This window comes from Euprymna scolopes, chromosome 41 (assembly GCF_053919585.1).
Source record: "Euprymna scolopes isolate OS-2025 chromosome 41, ASM5391958v1, whole genome shotgun sequence".
Classification (NCBI taxonomy): domain Eukaryota; kingdom Metazoa; phylum Mollusca; class Cephalopoda; order Sepiida; family Sepiolidae; genus Euprymna; species Euprymna scolopes.
Window position 1 is genome coordinate 34,168,689 of NC_136522.1, and position 18,703 is coordinate 34,187,391.

The 18,703-nt window shown below is 36.6% G+C and overlaps 1 protein-coding gene across 1 annotated transcript in view; it reads right to left on the bottom strand.

Moving 5' to 3' along the window:
* The window catches only part of LOC145266467 (phosphatidylinositol 3,4,5-trisphosphate 3-phosphatase and dual-specificity protein phosphatase PTEN-like), a 266,654-nt gene extending 251,599 nt beyond the window's left edge, over positions 1-15,055 (bottom strand). The window contains exon 1 of the mRNA XM_080122149.1: positions 14,820-15,055. Within this exon, the coding sequence (XP_079978275.1) occupies positions 14,820-14,910 (91 nt within the window). The 5' untranslated portion in view covers positions 14,911-15,055. The remainder of the gene's footprint in view (positions 1-14,819) is intronic.
* Positions 15,056-18,703: the final 3,648 nt, after the last annotated feature.

Here is an 18,703-nt window from a genome sequence, read left to right on the forward strand (position 1 = left end):
GAAAGAGAGAGAGAGAGAGAGAGAAAGACTGCAAGGAAAGAGAGAGAGAGAGAGAGAGAAAGACTGCAAGGAAAGAGAGAGAGAGAGAGAGAAAAAGACTGCAAGGTAGGAGAGATAGAGAAAAAGACTGCAAGGAAAGAGAGAGAGATAGAAAAAGACTGCAAGGAAAGAGAGAGAGAGAGAAAAAGACTGCAAGGAAAGAGAGGGAGAGAGAAAAAGACTGCAAGGAAAGAGAGGGAGAGAGAAAAAGACTGCAAGGAAAGAGAGGGAGAGAGAAAAAGACTGCGAGGAAAGAGAGGGAGAGAGAAAAAGACTGCGAGGAAAGAGAGAGAGAGAAAAAGACTGCGAGGAAAGAGAGAGAGAGAAAAAGACTGCGAGGAAAGAGAGAGAGAGAGAAAAAGACTGCGAGGAAAGAGAGAGAGAGAGAGCAAGACTGCGAGGAAAGAGAGAGAGAGAGAGAAAAAGACTGCAAGGAAAGAGAGGGAGAGAGAAAAAGACTGCAAGGAAAGAGAGGGAGAGAGAAAAAGACTGCGAGGAAAGAGAGAGAGAAAAAGACTGCGAGGAAAGAGAGAGAGAAAAAGACTGCGAGGAAAGAGAGAGTGAGAGAGAAAAAGACTGCGAGGAAAGAGAGAGAGAGAGAAAAAGACTGCGAGGAAAGAGAGAGAGAGAGAGAGAAAAAGACTGCGAGGAAAGAGAGAGAGAGAGAGAAAAAGACTGCGAGGAAAGAGAGAGAGAGAGAAAAAGACTGCGAGGAAAGAGAGAGAGAGAGAAAAAGACTGCGAGGAAAGAGAGAGAGAGAGAGAGAAAAAGACTGCGAGGAAAGAGAGAGAGAGAGAGAAAAAGACTGCGAGGAAAGAGAGAGAGAGAGAAAAAGACTGCGAGGAAAGAGAGAGAGAGAGAGAGAGAGAGAGAGAGAAAAAGACTGCGAGGAAAGAGAGAGAGAGAGAGAAAAAGACTGCGAGGAAAGAGAGAGAGAGAGAGAAAAAGACTGCAAGGAAAGAGAGGGAGAGAGAAAAAGACTGCAAGGAAAGAGAGGGAGAGAGAAAAAGACTGCGAGGAAAGAGAGAGAGAAAAAGACTGCGAGGAAAGAGAGAGAGAGAGAGAAAAAGACTGCGAGGAAAGAGAGAGAGAGAGAAAAAGACTGCGAGGAAAGAGAGAGAGAGAGAGAGAAAAAGACTGCGAGGAAAGAGAGAGAGAGAGAGAGAAAAAGACTGCGAGGAAAGAGAGAGAGAGAGAAAAAGACTGCGAGGAAAGAGAGAGAGAGAGAAAAAGACTGCGAGGAAAGAGAGAGAGAGAGAGAGAAAAAGACTGCGAGGAAAGAGAGAGAGAGAGAGAAAAAGACTGCGAGGAAAGAGAGAGAGAGAGAAAAAGACTGCGAGGAAAGAGAGAGAGAGAGAGAGAGAGAGAGAGAGAGAGAGAGAGAGAGAGAGAGAGAGAGAAAAAGACTGCGAGGAAAGAGAGAGAGAGAGAGAAAAAGACTGCGAGGAAAGAGAGAGAGAGAGAAAAAGACTGCAAGGAAAGAGAGAGAGAGAGAGAAAAAGACTGCAAGGAAAGAGAGAGAGAGAGAAAAAGACTGCAAGGAAAGAGAGAGAGAGAAAAAGACTGAAAGGAAAGAGAGAGAGAGAGAGAAAAAGACTGCAAGGAAAGAGAGAGAGAGAGAGAAAAAGACTGCAAGGAAAGAGAGAGAGAGAGAAAAAGACTGCGAGGAAAGAGAGAGAGAGAGAAAAAGACTGCGAGGAAAGAGAGAGAGAGAGAAAAAGACTGCGAGGAAAGAGAGAGAGAGAGAGAAAAAGACTGCGAGGAAAGAGAGAGAGAGAGAAAAAGACTGCGAGGAAAGAGAGAGAGAGAGAAAAAGACTGCGAGGAAAGAGAGAGAGAGAGAAAAAGACTGCGAGGAGAGAGAGAGAGAAAAAGACTGGGAGGAGAGAGAGAGAGAAAATGACTGCGAGGAAAGAGAGAGAGAAAAAGACTGCGAGGAGAGAAAAAAAAAAGACTGGGAGGAAAGAGAGAGAGAGAGAGAAAACGACTGCGAGGAAAGAGAGAGAGAGAGAAAAAGACTGCGAGGAAAGAGAGAGAGAGAGAAAAAGACTGCGAGGAAAGAGAGAGAGAGAGAAAAAGACTGCGAGGAAAGAGAGAGAGAGAGAAAAAGACTGCGAGGAAAGAGAGAGAGAGAGAAAAAGACTGCGAGGAAAGAGAGAGAGAGAGAAAAAGACTGCGAGGAAAGAGAGAGAGAGAGAAAAAGACTGCGAGGAAAGAGAGAGAGAGAGAAAAAGACTGCGAGGAAAGAGAGAGAGAGAGAAAAAGACTGCGAGGAAAGAGAGAGAGAGAGAGAAAAAGACTGCGAGGAAAGAGAGAGAGAGAGAGAAAAAGACTGCGAGGAAAGAGAGAGAGAGAGAGAAAAAGACTGCGAGGAAAGAGAGAGAGAGAGAGAAAAAGACTGCGAGGAAAGAGAGAGAGAGAGAGAGAAAAAGACTGCGAGGAAAGAGAGAGAGAGAGAGAGAAAAAGACTGCGAGGAAAGAGAGAGAGAGAGAGAGAAAAAGACTGCGAGGAAAGAGAGAGAGAGAGAGAAAAAGACTGCGAGGAAAGAGAGAGAGAGAGAGAAAAAGACTGCGAGGAAAGAGAGAGAGAGAGAAAAAGACTGCGAGGAAAGAGAGAGAGAGAGAAAAAGACTGCGAGGAAAGAGAGAGAGAGAGAAAAAGACTGCGAGGAAAGAGAGAGAGAGAGAAAAAGACTGCGAGGAAAGAGAGAGAGAGAGAAAAAGACTGCGAGGAAAGAGAGAGAGAGAGAAAAAGACTGCGAGGAAAGAGAGAGAGAGAGAGAAAAAGACTGCGAGGAAAGAGAGAGAGAGAGAGAAAAAGACTGCGAGGAAAGAGAGAGAGAGAGAAAAAGACTGCGAGGAAAGAGAGAGAGAGAGAAAAAGACTGCGAGGAAAGAGAGAGAGAGAGAAAAAGACTGCGAGGAAAGAGAGAGAGAGAGAGAAAAAGACTGCGAGAAAAGAGAGAGAGAGAGAAAAAGACTGCGAGAAAAGAGAGAGAGAGAAAAAGACTGCGAGGAAAGAGAGAGAGAGAAAAAGACTGCGAGGAAAGAGAGAGAGAGAGAAAAAGACTGCGAGGAAAGAGAGAGAGAGAAAAAGACTGCGAGGAAAGAGAGAGAGAGAAAAAGACTGCGAGGAAAGAGAGAGAGAGAAAAAGACTGCGAGGAAAGAGAGAGAGAGAAAAAGACTGCGAGGAAAGAGAGAGAGAGAGAAAAAGACTGCGAGGAAAGAGAGAGAGAGAGAAAAAGACTGCAAGGAAAGAGAGAGAGAGAGAAAAAGACTGCAAGGAAAGAGAGAGAGAGAGAAAAAGACTGCAAGGAAAGAGAGAGAGAGAGAGAAAAAGGCTGCAAGGAAAGAGAGAGAGAGAGAGAGAAAAAGACTGCAAGGAAAGAGAGAGAGAGAGAAAAAGACTGCAAGGAAAGAGAGAGAGAGAGAGAAAAAGACTGCAAGGAAAGAGAGAGAGAGAGAGAAAAAGACTGCGAGGAAAGAGAGAGAGAAAAAGACTGCGAGGAAAGAGAGAGAGAAAAAGACTGCGAGGAAAGAGAGAGAGAAAAAAAAAGACTGCGAGGAAAGAGAGAGAGAGAGAGAGAAAAAGACTGCGAGTAAAGAGAGAGAGAGAGAAAAAGACTGCGAGGAAAGAGAGAGAGAGAAAAAGACTGCGAGGAAAAAGAGAGAGAGAAATAGACTGCGAGGAACGAGAGAGAGAGAAATAGACTGCGAGGAACGAGAGAGAGAGAGAGAAAAAGACTGCGAGGAACGAGAGAGAGAGAGAGAAAAAGACTGCGAGGAAAGAGAGAGAGAAAAAGATTGCGAGGAAAGAGAGAGAGAGAAAAAGACTGCGAGGAAAGAGAGAGAAAGAGAGAGAGAAAAAGACTGCGAGGAAAGAGAGAGAGAGAGAGCAAGACTGGGAGGAAATAGAGAGAGAGAGCAAGACTGGGAGGAAATAGAGAGAGAGAGCAAGACTGGGAGGAAAGAGAGAGAGAGAGCAAGACTGGGAGGAAAGAGAGAGAGAGAGCAAGACTGGGAGGAAAGAGAGAGAGAGAGCAAGACTGGGAGGAAAGAGAGAGAGAGAGCAAGACTGGGAGGAAAGAGAGAGAGAGAGAGAGAGAGCAAGACTGGGAGGATAGAGAGAGAGAGAGCAAGACTGGGAGGATAGAGAGAGAGAGAGCAAGACTGGGAGGACAGAGAGAGAGAGCAAGACTGGGAGGACAGCGAGAGAGAGAGAGCAAAACTGGGAGGACAGAGAGAGGGAGAGCAAGACTGGGGGGACAGAGAGAGGGAGAGCAAGACTGGGGGGACAGAGAGAGGGACAGCAAGACTGGGAGGAAAGAGAGAGAGAAAAAGACTGCGAGGAAAGAGAGAGAGAGAGAGAAAAAGACTGCGAGGAAAGAGAGAGAGAGAGAGAGAGAAAAAGATTGCGAGGGAAAGAAAAAGAGGAGAGAGAAAGAGAGGGAAAGAAAAAGAGATGAGAGAAAGAGAGGGAAAGAAAAAGAGATGAGAGAAAGAGAGGGAAAGAAAAAGAGATGAGAGAAAGAGAGGGAAAGAAAAAGAGATGAGAGAAAGAGAGGGAAAGAAAAAGAGATGAGAGAAAGAGAGGGAAATAAAAAGAGATGAGAGAAAGAGAGGGAAATAAAAAGAGATGAGAGAAAGAGAGGGAAATAAAAAGAGATGAGAGAAAGAGAGGGAAATAAAAAGAGATGAGAGAAAGAGAGGGAAATAAAAAGAGATGAGAGAAAGAGAGGGAAATAAAAAGAGATGAGAGAAAGAGAGGGAAATAAAAGAAGAGAGAAAGAGAGGGAAATAAAAGAAGAGAGAAAGAGAGGGAAATGAAAGAGGAGAGAAAGAGAGGGAAATGAAAGAGGAGAGAAAGAGGGAAGTAAAAAGAGGAGAGAAAGAGAGGAAAATAAAAAGAGGAGGGAGTAGAGGGAGCAAGAAAAGGAGAGGAAAGAGAGAGAGAGAGAGAGAGAGAGAAAAGGAGAGGAAAGAGAGAGAAAAGGAGAGGAAAGAGAGAGAAAAGGAGAGGAGAGAGGGAGAGAGGGAGGAGAGAGGGAGAGAGGGAGAAAAGGGGAGGAAGGAGAGAGGGAGAAAAGGGGAGGGAGGAGAGAGGGAGAAAAGGGGAGGGAGGAGAGAGGGAGAAAAGGGGAGGGAGGAGAGAGGGAGAAAAGGGGAGGAAGGAGAGAGGGAGAAAAGGGGAGGAAGGAGAGAGGGAGAAAAGGGGAGGAAGGAGAGAGGGAGAAAAGGGGAGGAAGGAGAGAGGGAGAAAAGGGGAGGAAGGAGAGAGGGAGAAAAGGGGAGGAAGGAGAGAGGGAGAAAAGGGGAGGAAGGAGATAGATAGAAAAGGGGAGGAAGGAGATAGATAGAAAAGGGGAGGAAGGAGATAGATAGAAAAGGGGAGGAAGGAGATAGATAGAAAAGGGGAGGAAGGAGATAGATAGAAAAGGGGAGGAAGGAGATAGATAGAAAAGGGGAGGAAGGAGATAGATAGAAAAGGGGAGGAAGGAGATAGATAGAAAAGGGGAGGAAGGAGATAGATAGAAAAGGGGAGGAAGGAGATAGATAGAAAAGGGGAGGAAGGAGATAGATAGAAAAGGGGAGGAAGGAGATAGATAGAAAAGGGGAGGAAGGAGATAGATAGAAAAGGGGAGGAAGGAGATAGATAGAAAAGGGGAGGAAGGAGATAGAGAGAGAAAAGGGGAGGAAGGAGAGAGAGAGAGAAAAGGGGAGGAAGGAGAGAGAGAGAGAAAAGGGGAGGAAGGAGAGAGAGAGAGAAAAGGGGAGGAAGGAGAGAGAGAGAGAAAAGGGGAGGAAGGAGAGAGAGAGAGAAAAGGGGAGGAAGGAGAGAGAGAGAGAAAAGGGGAGGAAGGAGAGAGAGAGAAAAGGGGAGGAAGGAGAGAGAGAGAAAAGGGGAGGAAGGAGAGAGAGAGAAAAGGGGAGGAAGGAGAGAGAGAGAAAAGGGGAGGAAGGAGAGAGAGAAAAGGGGAGGAAGGAGAGAGAGAAAAGGGGAGGAAGGAGAGAGAGAAAAAGGGAGGAAGGAGAGGGAGAAAAGGAGAAGGAGCGGGAGAAAAGGGGGGAAGGAGAGGGGGAAGGTAGGGGAAAAGGGGGAAGGAGAGGGGGAAAAGGGTGGAAGGAGAGGGGGAAAAGGGGGCAAGGAGAGGGGGAAAGGAGAGGGAAAGGAAGTAAAGAGAAAAAAGAGGTGGTAAAGAGAAAGAAGAAGGGGAGTAAAGTGAAAAAAGGGGGAGTAAAGAGAAAAAGAGGAGGTAAAGAGAAATAAGAAGGGATAAAAAGAGAGATAAAGGGAAAGGGGGAGAGAGAGAATGTGTGTAAAATAAGAGGGAAGAAGATTAAACAGAGTAAGAAAGTAATAAAAACAAACGAGTTATTCGCAAATTACGGCATATTAAAACAATTAAAATAGATTTTATATACAAACATAAATCAATCTCAAAACCAAGGAATATTTTAACACGTAATTTTGTGTGATTAAATATACAAGAAAAAACTGTACGGAAACAAACGTTGATTAAGCCAGTTTTAATATAAAAGTCGACATTTTTTTTTTTTTTTTGCATTCAAGATGCTACCATACATAAAATTACATAACATTCATTACATAACAATGTGTTAATGGGAGAAACGTTTTATAAAAATGATTTTCAACAGTTTTCTTTTTGCAAATCTTAAAAATATATATAAAATCGATTATGAAAAACAATTGATAAACTTTTTTCCTCAAGGATTTTTTAAAACCATGTTTACTGTAGATTTTTTGCAATTTTTGTGGTTTAAAGGATAAGAAATGGTGATCGAAAAAATATATGGAAGACTCATTTGACAACAATACACTTAAATGTTTACTTTCTATATTCTTGGTTAATGTAAATTTTGGTCTTCTGTATAATATACTAAGTAGATTAAACTTTTTTAGGGACGACACTGGCTCGGTAAAATTCGGTAATGCCTTAGTCAAAAACACAAAATGAAAATCCGGTTCCTGGAACGGAAAATATTTAGTTCTTAAAGTAATTTATTACATTACTGGGCATAGATCTGCAAAACTAAAAGCACCCTTTTTTTTTACTAGAATTTTCTAGTTCTTAAATGAATTTTAAAGAAAAAAAGAATACATGAGTATCACTTGCAATATTGAAACTACTATCCTTATCTTGGTTGTTATTTTCAAAACATTCAACAGATTCCCAAGTTACTAAGGTTGAAGGTTGCATTGGTTGAAATATTGTGAAAAATAACAACCAAGATGGGAATAGTAGTCTAAATAAACCAAATTATCAATTTTTAAATAATTGCAAAATATAATTACTATCATCATTTGATTGACCATGAGATGCCATTTTTGAGTATGGCTACGTCCTGTTTACATGATGCCTTGTTAGATATTTTTATTTTGGAGATGGAACATTATCTCAAAATGACATTTTACACACATTTTGATTAAAATTTATTGTTAATCAAAAATTTTATTTTTAAGTTAGGAAATAGAATTATTTCAATGTTCATTTCACTTGCCTTTCCACAAAAAACAAATATTCAACCAAAATGCAGCAGTAACCATGTGGACATCTTGGAAAATGGCCTCTCATGTCCAATCACACGGCAATAGTAATGTTTGTTGTTATTAAACATACTCCTCATGTTAAAAACCATTGGTATTATTAGAGTCAGTGCTAATATAAGGGATGGGTAAAGAATCCAAGCCCAGAGAAACAAGGAATTCAGGGTATGGCAGGTATTCGTTGCACATCCCTAAACAGTTAATATTCTCAGCAAGAGTGATTGCAAATTCTAAGTGCGTTCACTTGAGAGCTATACAGAGTTGCAAAGAGATGGCCAGAGAGCAACTAACAAACATCTTGACAAGAGATGTGCTTTATACAACATATTTCATGGCTGACCGCAATGGCTAGGTCATGTTCGCAAGAAGATTTCTAGATATTAATGCTTTAGAGATATATTTTTTTTCACCCTAAAATGCATGGTGATACCCTTGTTTACATCCAATATTAGTTGCCAGCGTATGATTCGTTACTGCATTGTGTCCACATCTGATTGCAGGAAAGATTTCTAGAAATCAGGACACATTTTATCTCAAAGTACAGTTTAATGTCATCTGCATATTTCAGAAATGTGACATTTTCCAAGTTTGAAATTTTTTAATATATACAACAAACAGAATAGAAACTAAAAACACATTGGTGTGATAAGCAAAATGTCATCTTATATCGTATAGAATGTCTGTCAGAGAAGAACCATAACTACCACTACTTTCGATTAAGAATGAAGGATTTTAACCAAGTAAGATCATCCTTCATAACCATTGCAGAGAGTTTTACTATAAGCCTTTGGTACAACATAGGATTACAAACATGAGTGAAGTCAAGATAAATGCCATTCATCGCTTTTGGTGGTTTGAATGATGTCCTCACCAAGTTGATGAGAACAACTAGAATTAGGGATAAATCCAAATTGCAAGGCTAGAAAAGCTCCAGAAATTCCAGTGTCTTTCTGGCACAGGATTCCATCAGGCAATACAACTAGTCAGACTGACTGGATAATTGTTGATATGTGATCACCCTTTCTGAACACGGGAATCACACTGGCAGTTTTCCACTATTCTGAAGTAGCACTATTGTATAGGTAGAACAGAAAAAAAGAGAGCTGGTGCAAAAGAATACACCCACAATGCTTGACAAGTGTTACACAACGACGCCGGAGAAGGAGGGGGGGGGGCTTAATTTCATTCATTTTGAAGATGACGACAGTGCAGCATTGCAAGTGTAAATTCCTCTGTCGTTATTGAATTTGAGGGGGGGGGGGGTATTTTCTGACTTTGAAGAAAATGGAAGACATGCGAGAACCAGTTTACTGCCAAATAAAAGACTCACAACATTGGTTTTTCCTTCGTTAGGACTGTGAGTTCATCAATGCCATCAAAGAGACAGTTGACAATGATGGAAATCAGAGCTATGTTAGTATCGCCACCGATACGGGCTGTCACAAGTTGACAATCTGCCAAACAATCAAGAAGGGCATTGGTAATCCTTCTATCATGAATACCTTCAAAGAATCGTGGAAGATCAAGGTGGTAGGATTGCTGAGTGAGCTCAAGCCCGGGTCTACTGGGATGATGAAATTCTTCTCTGATGAAAAGAATTTCAAAGAAGACAAGCAACAGGCAGCTAACAAGTGGATCTGCAAAGACACCAAGGAGGTTCGAGTCATGAAGCAAACTTTCTCTCCTCAATCATAGTTCCTGGCTGATATCATGTCGGTTTTTCTTTTAAAGGGCCTGAGTCACTGCCCACATCTTCCGGGAGGTGCTGAGGTGCGTGGTGAAGCCTTGAATGTATGAAATTGCTGTTGAATGCCCTCATGTCTTTCAGCACAACTCCGCTCCGGCACACAAAATATGTTGCAGACGAAACCATTAGCTATAAAGGCTATAAATTAAAATTAGAAGGGATGCAAAAGGTATGTGGGGTAAAGCGATAAAAGGATTAAACAATCTTAATACTAAAAATAGATTGGAATCCTTACGTTTAACTACTTTACCAGATGAAAGTAGTGATATATTAAAAAAATTTTTAAAAAGCTGTACAAAGAAAAACGACTAAACTAATAAAATGATCACAATTATGAGGATAAGTTGAAGTCATTAGGTTTAACTACTTTACTAGTGACAGAGGTTGACTTGAGATGTTTCTAAATAAGAAACCTATTTTTACCCCCCCCCCTCCCTGCACAGGAAATTTATTGATAAAAAAGATTTTGTAAGTTAAAAACAGCAGTAATTTTGAAAACTAATATAATTATCGTGTTATATTTTAGAAGTTACACCTGCATTACATCTGACATATTTGAGTCAACCTAACCCGACGGTCTTTTTTCATTCTAGCACATTCTTTAGAATATTGTTACATTTTTTTCAGTTTTGGTGGAAAAGAAAAAAGAAAAAAACAAATAATTCTGCAAGGAAACATGGCTCAGTAGATAAAGTACTTGGTAAAGTTCAGTTATACAATTATACTCTCCTGGAGGTTGAAGGTTTAATCCTCAGTGTGGGCAACACTCAAAATACAATTGCGAATTACTTAGGATTGCTATCCAGTGATGGTTGATGAAACTAGAGCATGCTTCCCCTGTGGATTAAATAAAAGGTTTTGTTCAAAATTCTGTGCAGATTCTCAAGTTCGACAGAAAAATTCACATGAAGAAGCTGAAAATTACCGAACTATTAGTTTGAATAACACAATGAAACCATTAGTTTGAATAACACAATGAAACCATTAGTTTGAATAATCCAAATTTTTTGGATTAGTCAAACTAATGGTTTCATTTTGAGTGTTATTTTCAAAATGTTTCGATAACTTACAGTTTTCATCATATGCATTTTTCTGTCGAATGAATTGATTGGAAAGATTGCCATGATGGTAACAATTTTAAATAATCAGTTTAACATCCGTTCTACATCCTGACATATGTTGTATATTTTTTCGAAATTTACTTCCAAACTAATTGATTTCTGGCCAAGTCTTTATTTATCCCTTTTATAATTAATGTGATTTTTAAATAAAGAATGCAATTTTGGCAAAACAAACATCCTTGTCTCAGAGTCCACGGCAGTGTCTAGTGAGATTCAGTTCATAATATTAAAGATTTTTATTAATTCATTTATTTAAATTGTTGGATGAAAATGCATAAAAGTTAACAAAGCTCCCTACTATTTCATGTTAAGAATGGCTTTCTAAATCTGTAGTGTGCTGAACGTGCTGAAATGTTATTTAGAAAACAATTCTTAACGTGAGGAGGAGGAATTGTAACTATTCTATAGTTTCACCTAACAATTTAAAAATTTTGGACAACTTAACTGCTCTTGCCAGAAGTTATATTATGGATTAAGTTTAATATCAGGAACTGAATCTGATCAAACATCGTTTGCTGCAGACTGGATCAGGGATCTGGTTTGCCAATATATATCCATTATAGTTTACAACACGGGGGAGGGGAGTGATTATATATGCGTGTGCGTAAATGTATATTATATATGTATATACTGTGAATATTTATGCATAGAAATCGTTTCTGTGATCAGTCTTTAAAAAGCCCAGCAAAAATCAGAAAACGTTAACTTTTCTCTTATTCAAGCAGACTAAACACTTTAAAAACAAGTCGAGAAAAAAAAAAAAAAAAGATTCTACAGTTGTTGTTTTTTTTTAATACATGAAGTAATAGACTATCTTTATTAAAAAAAAAATATATCTATGATATATAAACGAGTAGACATTTAATAATAATTTTAAATCAACTAAGTAAGCAAATAAAAAATCTTCAAGATGTAAACCAGTTAGAAAAAAAAAATACGCATTAAACTGTAGTTTAATGGCCTAAATTAACTTCATACAAACGGAAGTAAAAGTAATGGATTATGTAAAAATCGGATCCTAAATAATGAGTAAAGAAACGAAATAGTCTTTTTTTGCATTAATTATAAAAATAAATTATTTAAAATATTTATTCCACATGAGTTTTTCTTTTTATTATAGGAGAGTTCCGTCTGCGTCAAGGGAAGAGTTAACAAAGCCTCCCTTTTATTAAGAAAGACTTTCTAAATTTACACGAGGATGTTAAAATGCACAAGTACCAATTTTCACTTTATTAAGAAAATAAATAAAATAGGTACTTGTGCATTTTAATATTCCTGTGGAAATTTAGAAAACCATTCTTAACATAGGGACGGACTGAACTCTCGTAAAATAGAAAATTAAAGAATGTAGCAAAAAAAATTTTTTTTCAAAAGTTAACAAAAATATAGAAGCATTCATTTCTTTATTCATTATTTACGATTCCGTATTTCGATAAACCATTACTGCTGTTACTTCCGTTTGTATGAAATCTGTTCAGGCCGGTAAACTGCCCCCCCCCCCCCAAAAAAAACAAGATACGAAATGGAATCTTTGAATCCATTTAAGATTTTTTTAACACGTCCGACTCGATTACCACGAGTTTTCGGTTTAGTATCGTTTTCTGATATTAGTTATCAATAATACCCCGCGTTTTTTTTTTATCAACAAGTTGAAGGTGTTACTTCTGTGCAAATCCAAATAAATATAAAATAGTTAACATTATGTCATTATATATAAGCATTTACTAAAAACATCAACTACGTAAACAAATAAATCTTTTTCTTTTTTAAGATTTAAACAAGTTACAAAAAATGGAATTTCTGGGGCTATTTCATTTCCCTTTAAAATCGATCCCGGATATTGAACATTGTATGCTGTATATTTTTATAAACTTTAAAAGTTTCTAATTGTCGAAAAATATCAAAAGAAAATATAAAAAAATACTCACTACAACGGGGAAAAAATAATGAACTGTTCGTTTTTATATTATATGGAAGGTGGGAAGGGACAAAATTATGATTTTTTAACTTTGAAAATGAATTACATACATAAGTATAGATAAAAATAAATTAACACAGAATCATGCTCTTGTTTCTATCGTTTCAATTACGAAACTGTCATAGAAATCTAATGTACCTATTTACTATGCCTCCCGACGGGACAGAGTTAGACATCAGGGTCGTTTTTTAACGTGGAGAAAAGGTACAAAAATAAAAATTGTCTCAGTCGTGAAGGATTTCTCCTCCACTGAAAGAGAACAAGAAATAGAAGTGCAGCAGCATCTGAAGAACAGATACTACACTTTGATCTTGCCCAAAAGGCCAAGTAGGTAAAATGTAACACACACACGTGCATGTATGAAATATTGAAAAAAAAAAAATGGAAAATTTACAAAATGTATTTAATCATTACGTGTTTAAGCAAGGAATTCTATGATATAAATAAAGACTCTTGATCCATAAATTTTCAAAGACAAACTTTTCTTATCAGAAAGAGAAAACTAATAAAATAAATTACTGGTTAACATAAATTTTAAAATTTGCAAGTAAAATCATTTTTTGCCAAACTGTTCAAACACTATAGCATTTAAATTCTGACATTTGTGTCAATAAATTTTATGATAAAGTTTTGCAATCGAAACAATCCAATCAACAGGAGCAATGATTTGTGTTAATTTTTTTTTTATGTCATTAACTTTATATTTTATAACTTTATTACACATTTTGTCAAATATTTCCTTTAAACAAACTTTTGAATTATGTGTGAGAGAGAAATAGAGACATACAATTGACAAGTGAACAACTGCACAGAAATGTTCATTTTCCTTGCAAAAGAAAATCGTCGGGTAAAAATACGTTTAGCCGTACGATTTCCTTCGAGAATGAAACACTAATGTTTCTGTGTATTTCATACTACTAAACTGTACACATGTATTTGGTGAAGTAAATTATATATATATATATATATATTTACACGAAACCGTAACTTAAAAGGTATATAAATTAATCAAGATATTGTGGGTGGGTGTTTTTCGACACAGAACCGATAAGTGTCAACATTAAAAAAAAAAAAAAAGAAGATTTTTATCGCATATACACATTTTTATTACATTCTATTTAGACCGCCGATCTTTACATTTGCCTACACATTATATTCCACTCAGGCACACACACACACACACACGTGTGTGTGTGTGTGTGGTTTTGTTTCTAGCGGTTTAATAATCAATCTTTAGAATCTTAATGTCTCCATATAAATACTCAGTAACAGGTAAACGTACTGCATGTGTAAATATTCTAGATTTTGTTATATGGAAACAGGACCAGACCAATTTAGGTAAGTCAATCAAGAAAATTTATTTTTGAAGATTTAAACAAGTTAGAATAAAACAGAAATGGAACGTCTGGGTCCATTAAAAAAAAATCAGTCTTGGATGATTGCCAGTGATTTCATATAATATAAATTAATATAATATATAACACACACATTGTTTAATCAACATGTATATTACATAAATATCATATAATAAAAAATGTTTGTGTTTTAAAATGGAAAAAAATACAAATCAACTGTTCGTTTTCAACGATATGGAAAGGGACAAAATTCACATTTTTATAACAACAAGTCTATTATTGGCAGACATTAAAACTTATACTTCACTGCAATTTGAAAATATATAAATTATTTAATACGCTCTAATATGCAAAGATAAAAGTATACATTAATTATGTAAACAAATAACGGTTTTAAAGATTGAAACAACTTAGAAAAAAGGAAACGGAATTTGTGAATCCATTTTAAAATTTTTAAATCAGTCCCGGATGATCAACAAAAGTTGTCTTCCATCTATGCATTTAGACATCTTTTAACATTGGTGGTTAATACATCAAATTGTTTAAAATGTTCATATCAGAATAAAACCAAGTCTTTTAAAAATGGGAAAATAATCAGAATCAACTGCTCGTTTTTTGTTTTTTTAATGAAAGATGGGAAAAGACAAAAATCTAAAACAACAAGTCTATATAGAGATACAAAAAGATTCATGTCCTATTTTTTTAATATATAAATTATTTTAAATATGCATGTTATATAGAACCATTTCATAATTTTAACATTAAAATTCACAAACAAATTTTAAAAAACAACATATTTTTGTAAATTTTATACGTACGGTTGAGTGTCTTGGTCCATTTTTTTAATATATATATATATATATATATATATATATATATATATATATATATATATACACCGGTCCTTGTGTATACAGGTACTTTTCGGTTTTAAATATAGACATGGGCGTATATTTCCATTGGTGTACATTTACGTACGTATATATTTTGGTGTTTATCATGTGAAAAGGATACAAGTTAGGTCCAAATCGAAGCCATCTTCCTGAAAACGCCGTTTCTTCTTGCTTACAATCCCTTTGATTTTATTCGCCATTTTCTCTCTCATGGTTTGTAGATATTTTGTACGGACGTTAGAGCGGGGCCATTCCTTTGGCTAAAAGCTTATATATATACATATATACATGTATCCGATATATATATATATATATATATATATATAGTATATATGTATATATACGTTGGAAAATTATTACTATATATACATATATACATGGGAAAAAAATGAGACGAACAAGTGCGCACTCTAAAATGTGCGCGTTAGTTACATGTAGATATATTAGAAACTATTTTTGCGTATATTTTTTCTTTCCTTCTTTCTATTTTTTCTTTTCTTCTTCTTTAAAAAAAAATAGAAAAAAAAGTCGGACCCTCAATCAGGATGCACTCACACACACACGACAGTCTCACACACACACAAAACAATACGACAAAAACGGGGTCGCGATTTGGAAAAGTAAATAAAAAAACAAAAAGTTCAACAGAAAAAGAAAGCAGAAACCGCGGTTTAAGTCTTTACTAGAAACCCCCTCTCTCCCTCCCCTTCCCTAGTTTGCTCTCTCTCTCTCTCTCTCTCTCTCCCCATGATCTTCTTACTGCTTTTCTTTCCGCAAAACCTCTCTCTGTATAGCTTGTTTCCCACTCTCCCTTTCACTCACTCTTTCAATAATTGCAATTTCTCTTCTTTCTATTCTCCCACTATTACGCTTACTCTCTTGCCACTCTCTCTCTCTTATTTATTGTCTTGCTTTTCTTAAATCACCCTCTCTCTTGTTGTATTGTTTGCCTCTCACTCTTGACTCTACCCTTACTCACTCTTTTAATAATTACAATTTCTCCTCTTACTTTGTGTTTCTCTCTTGTAACGCTCTATCCTCTCCGTTGTTTTATTACGAACACACACACACACATTTTCTTTCTCCCCCCTCTCCTTAATTTACTACCTTTCTTTCGTTACACCTACTCTGTGTTTATAGTACTTATTTCTCACTCTTCCCTCTCCCTTGCTTACTCCTTCAATAATACAACTTACTCATTCCAATCTCTCCTCTCCCTGTCTATGTTATTACAAGAGCAGTAGTAAAAGTAGAACTAACCATGCAACCATCTAATCCCGTTGCTCATTCAACCTACTTTCCCTTCCTCCTCTTTTCTCGTTTTCTTCTTCCTTTCTTTTCCAGGTCGTGGTGGGAATAGTGAGAGGCAGAAGTCTTGATGTCGCCACCTTATATTCATTAGCTAATCCCATTTCTCACGTTTACTCCCTTTTATTATTCCCTCTCTATCGCATCGCTTTCTCTCCCCTTCTTCCTCGCTTTTTCTCATTGACCAGTATTTTTTTCTCCTTTTTGTTACATTTAAAACTGCTTGTGTAATTCCTTAACACAGTTATTTCATTCGCGTTTCCGTCCTCTATTAGCTAAAGAAAGTTCTATTTTTGTCTGTGTCCAGCTAAAATTTAGAAACTACACAAGATACGCTTACAGACCTTATATATTTGTAGTTAGTATGACCCTGAGCTAATTATGGTTAAAAGTACGCTCACGTTGATTCACTTTAGGGATCTTATGTAAAAGAGCCCCTCCCCCTATACGCCCCCCCCCCCAAGAAAGACAGGCAAAATGCAGGTTGTATTAAAAAAAGTTTTATTACTCAAAATGATGGAATTCATGCCATTTAGTGTTTGCATAAAAATATCGTTTTCCACATAAACTTACATATAATTGTCCACCCTAACGCGGTGCATTCTACAGTGGCGTTTATTCTGTATTTTATGCACTCTAACACGAAACACGTTTATTTATTTACGAATATTAGTTGTAAAAATGAAACGAATTATATTTTAAAATAATAATAATTACGAAATTAAATTCACAATTAATTTCGGCTTCTTTGTAAAAATGTCAGCTTTAAACTTTTCTGTTAATAGTTTTAAAATGACGAAATTTGAAAGAAATCTACAAGTATTTAATCTGCTAATTCGAAAATCATTAAAAATTTTTAGCAATTATTCATTTAATTAAGAAATTCAAAGTTTTAAAAGTTTTCCTTTTCTTTTCAACTCGTTTTTCTACCAGGTAGGCTCTTCTAAAAAAAAAAAAAAAAACAGATTAGTGGGGAGGAGAAAATATTTTATTACTAAAATAACACAGAAAATAAGTCAAACAATCGTCTGCTTTTTTTTTTTTTTTTTTCAAGCTGTCTTTATTTTATTGAACCAAAGAGAATAAGGAGGACTAAGGGGAGTCAGCTGTTGAGGCATGTTTAAAAAGTAAGGAGACTGAGAGCATGGTTTATATAAAGTGGCCATTACTTTTAAATTGTGTCGCTACAAATCAAACTACTCTCAGACCCCCATGCCGTCTGATACCGCCGTTGCAAAGGAACAAACAAAACAGAAAAGAAACAAAAATCCGGCTTTTTTTTCGTTTTAACAAAATATATCACTGTTACTTTCCGAACAATGCCTGTTTTTTGTGTTTTTACTGTTCATTTCGTCTGCCATGAAATTAACAAAATCCTACCATCTCAACACAAATGTCCTTCACTGCCACCATGCCACACTAACGCCAGCCACCACTTTCTCGCCCTTGACTTTCACACGTCCATCTCACTCGACATGCACTTTGCTTTTCTCCGACCACTTGGTGCCCTTTTTTGTGATGTAAGTCTGCGCACACTTGCTAATTTGCATATGTCTTCAAACGACTGCTGCTAATACCTTTGCTAACCATCTATCCTTCGGTTGCTGCTGGTATTTTCACTATGTTATATATTCTTACCTTCCCCCATAAAATCTTTACAAGAATTTAATTAAACCTGCCTGAGGTAATAAAAGAAAAAAAGACAAAAAAAAAAGTGTTTTTTTTTTTTAGTTTTTTTCAAAAATTTCACTGAAGCAGAATTGAATTGTTTCAGCTTTGTTGTGTAAGAATACAGTTTTAAATGTTAAGAATATTTGACAAAATCAGTTAAGTTCATGCAAGACCAAATCAGAGTTTGAATAGTCTTTGATCTTTATTAGTTCTCAGTCTGTAAATTCACCAAACTGAAACAGGATATTTTTATTTTAGTAATAACTTCTTGGCAGTCTTCATAACATACATGTTGTATTGTTAATTGGGTTCCAAAATAAATTTATATATATTTTTGTGTGAGCTTTTTTTCTTTTTTTTTTTTCAGCGCAGTTTTTTTTATTCTCTTACATCAAACCTCGATTCGCCCTCACCATCCTATCAACAATTATATCTCTCCTTGCTGGTTTGATAGATTTTTATGCCAACTGCCCAAATTTCTTTTGTTTAAAACTTCCTCTTTGTAATCTTTGACTAAAATAATTATCATAACATTTTTCCTAGTCCTATGACTCATTTATCTCATTTATGCTCAGTTAGTTTTAACATGATTATTTGAAAGAACCCTAGTTTTAACATGATTATTTGAAAGAACCCTATTTTGTCTCTTAACGGCTCAGCTCCTGTTTGGCAAGATTATTCAAGAAAATTTCGACCTATTTTTGTCTCTTAAATGTTCAGTCACTTTTGAAAAGATTTTTTGAGACAATTACAGTTGACACCTGACACAATGGGTCAGAGGCATTATCCATGTCCCCGACTTATCAACATTATAAAATAATTATTGCATTTTCTCCTTTTCATGTCACAATACAGTTTGACTTTATCATTAAGCATCAGCAGATCTGCTATCTAATGCAAGCACTGTTTATTCACTCACTGCTCTCTAATTTCTGCTATCCTCTAAGCTTCTTTGTTTGTAAATCAACTCATCAAAAGTCTAGACACTAACTTCTAATAGCTAGGTTATGTTCCATGTTCGAGATA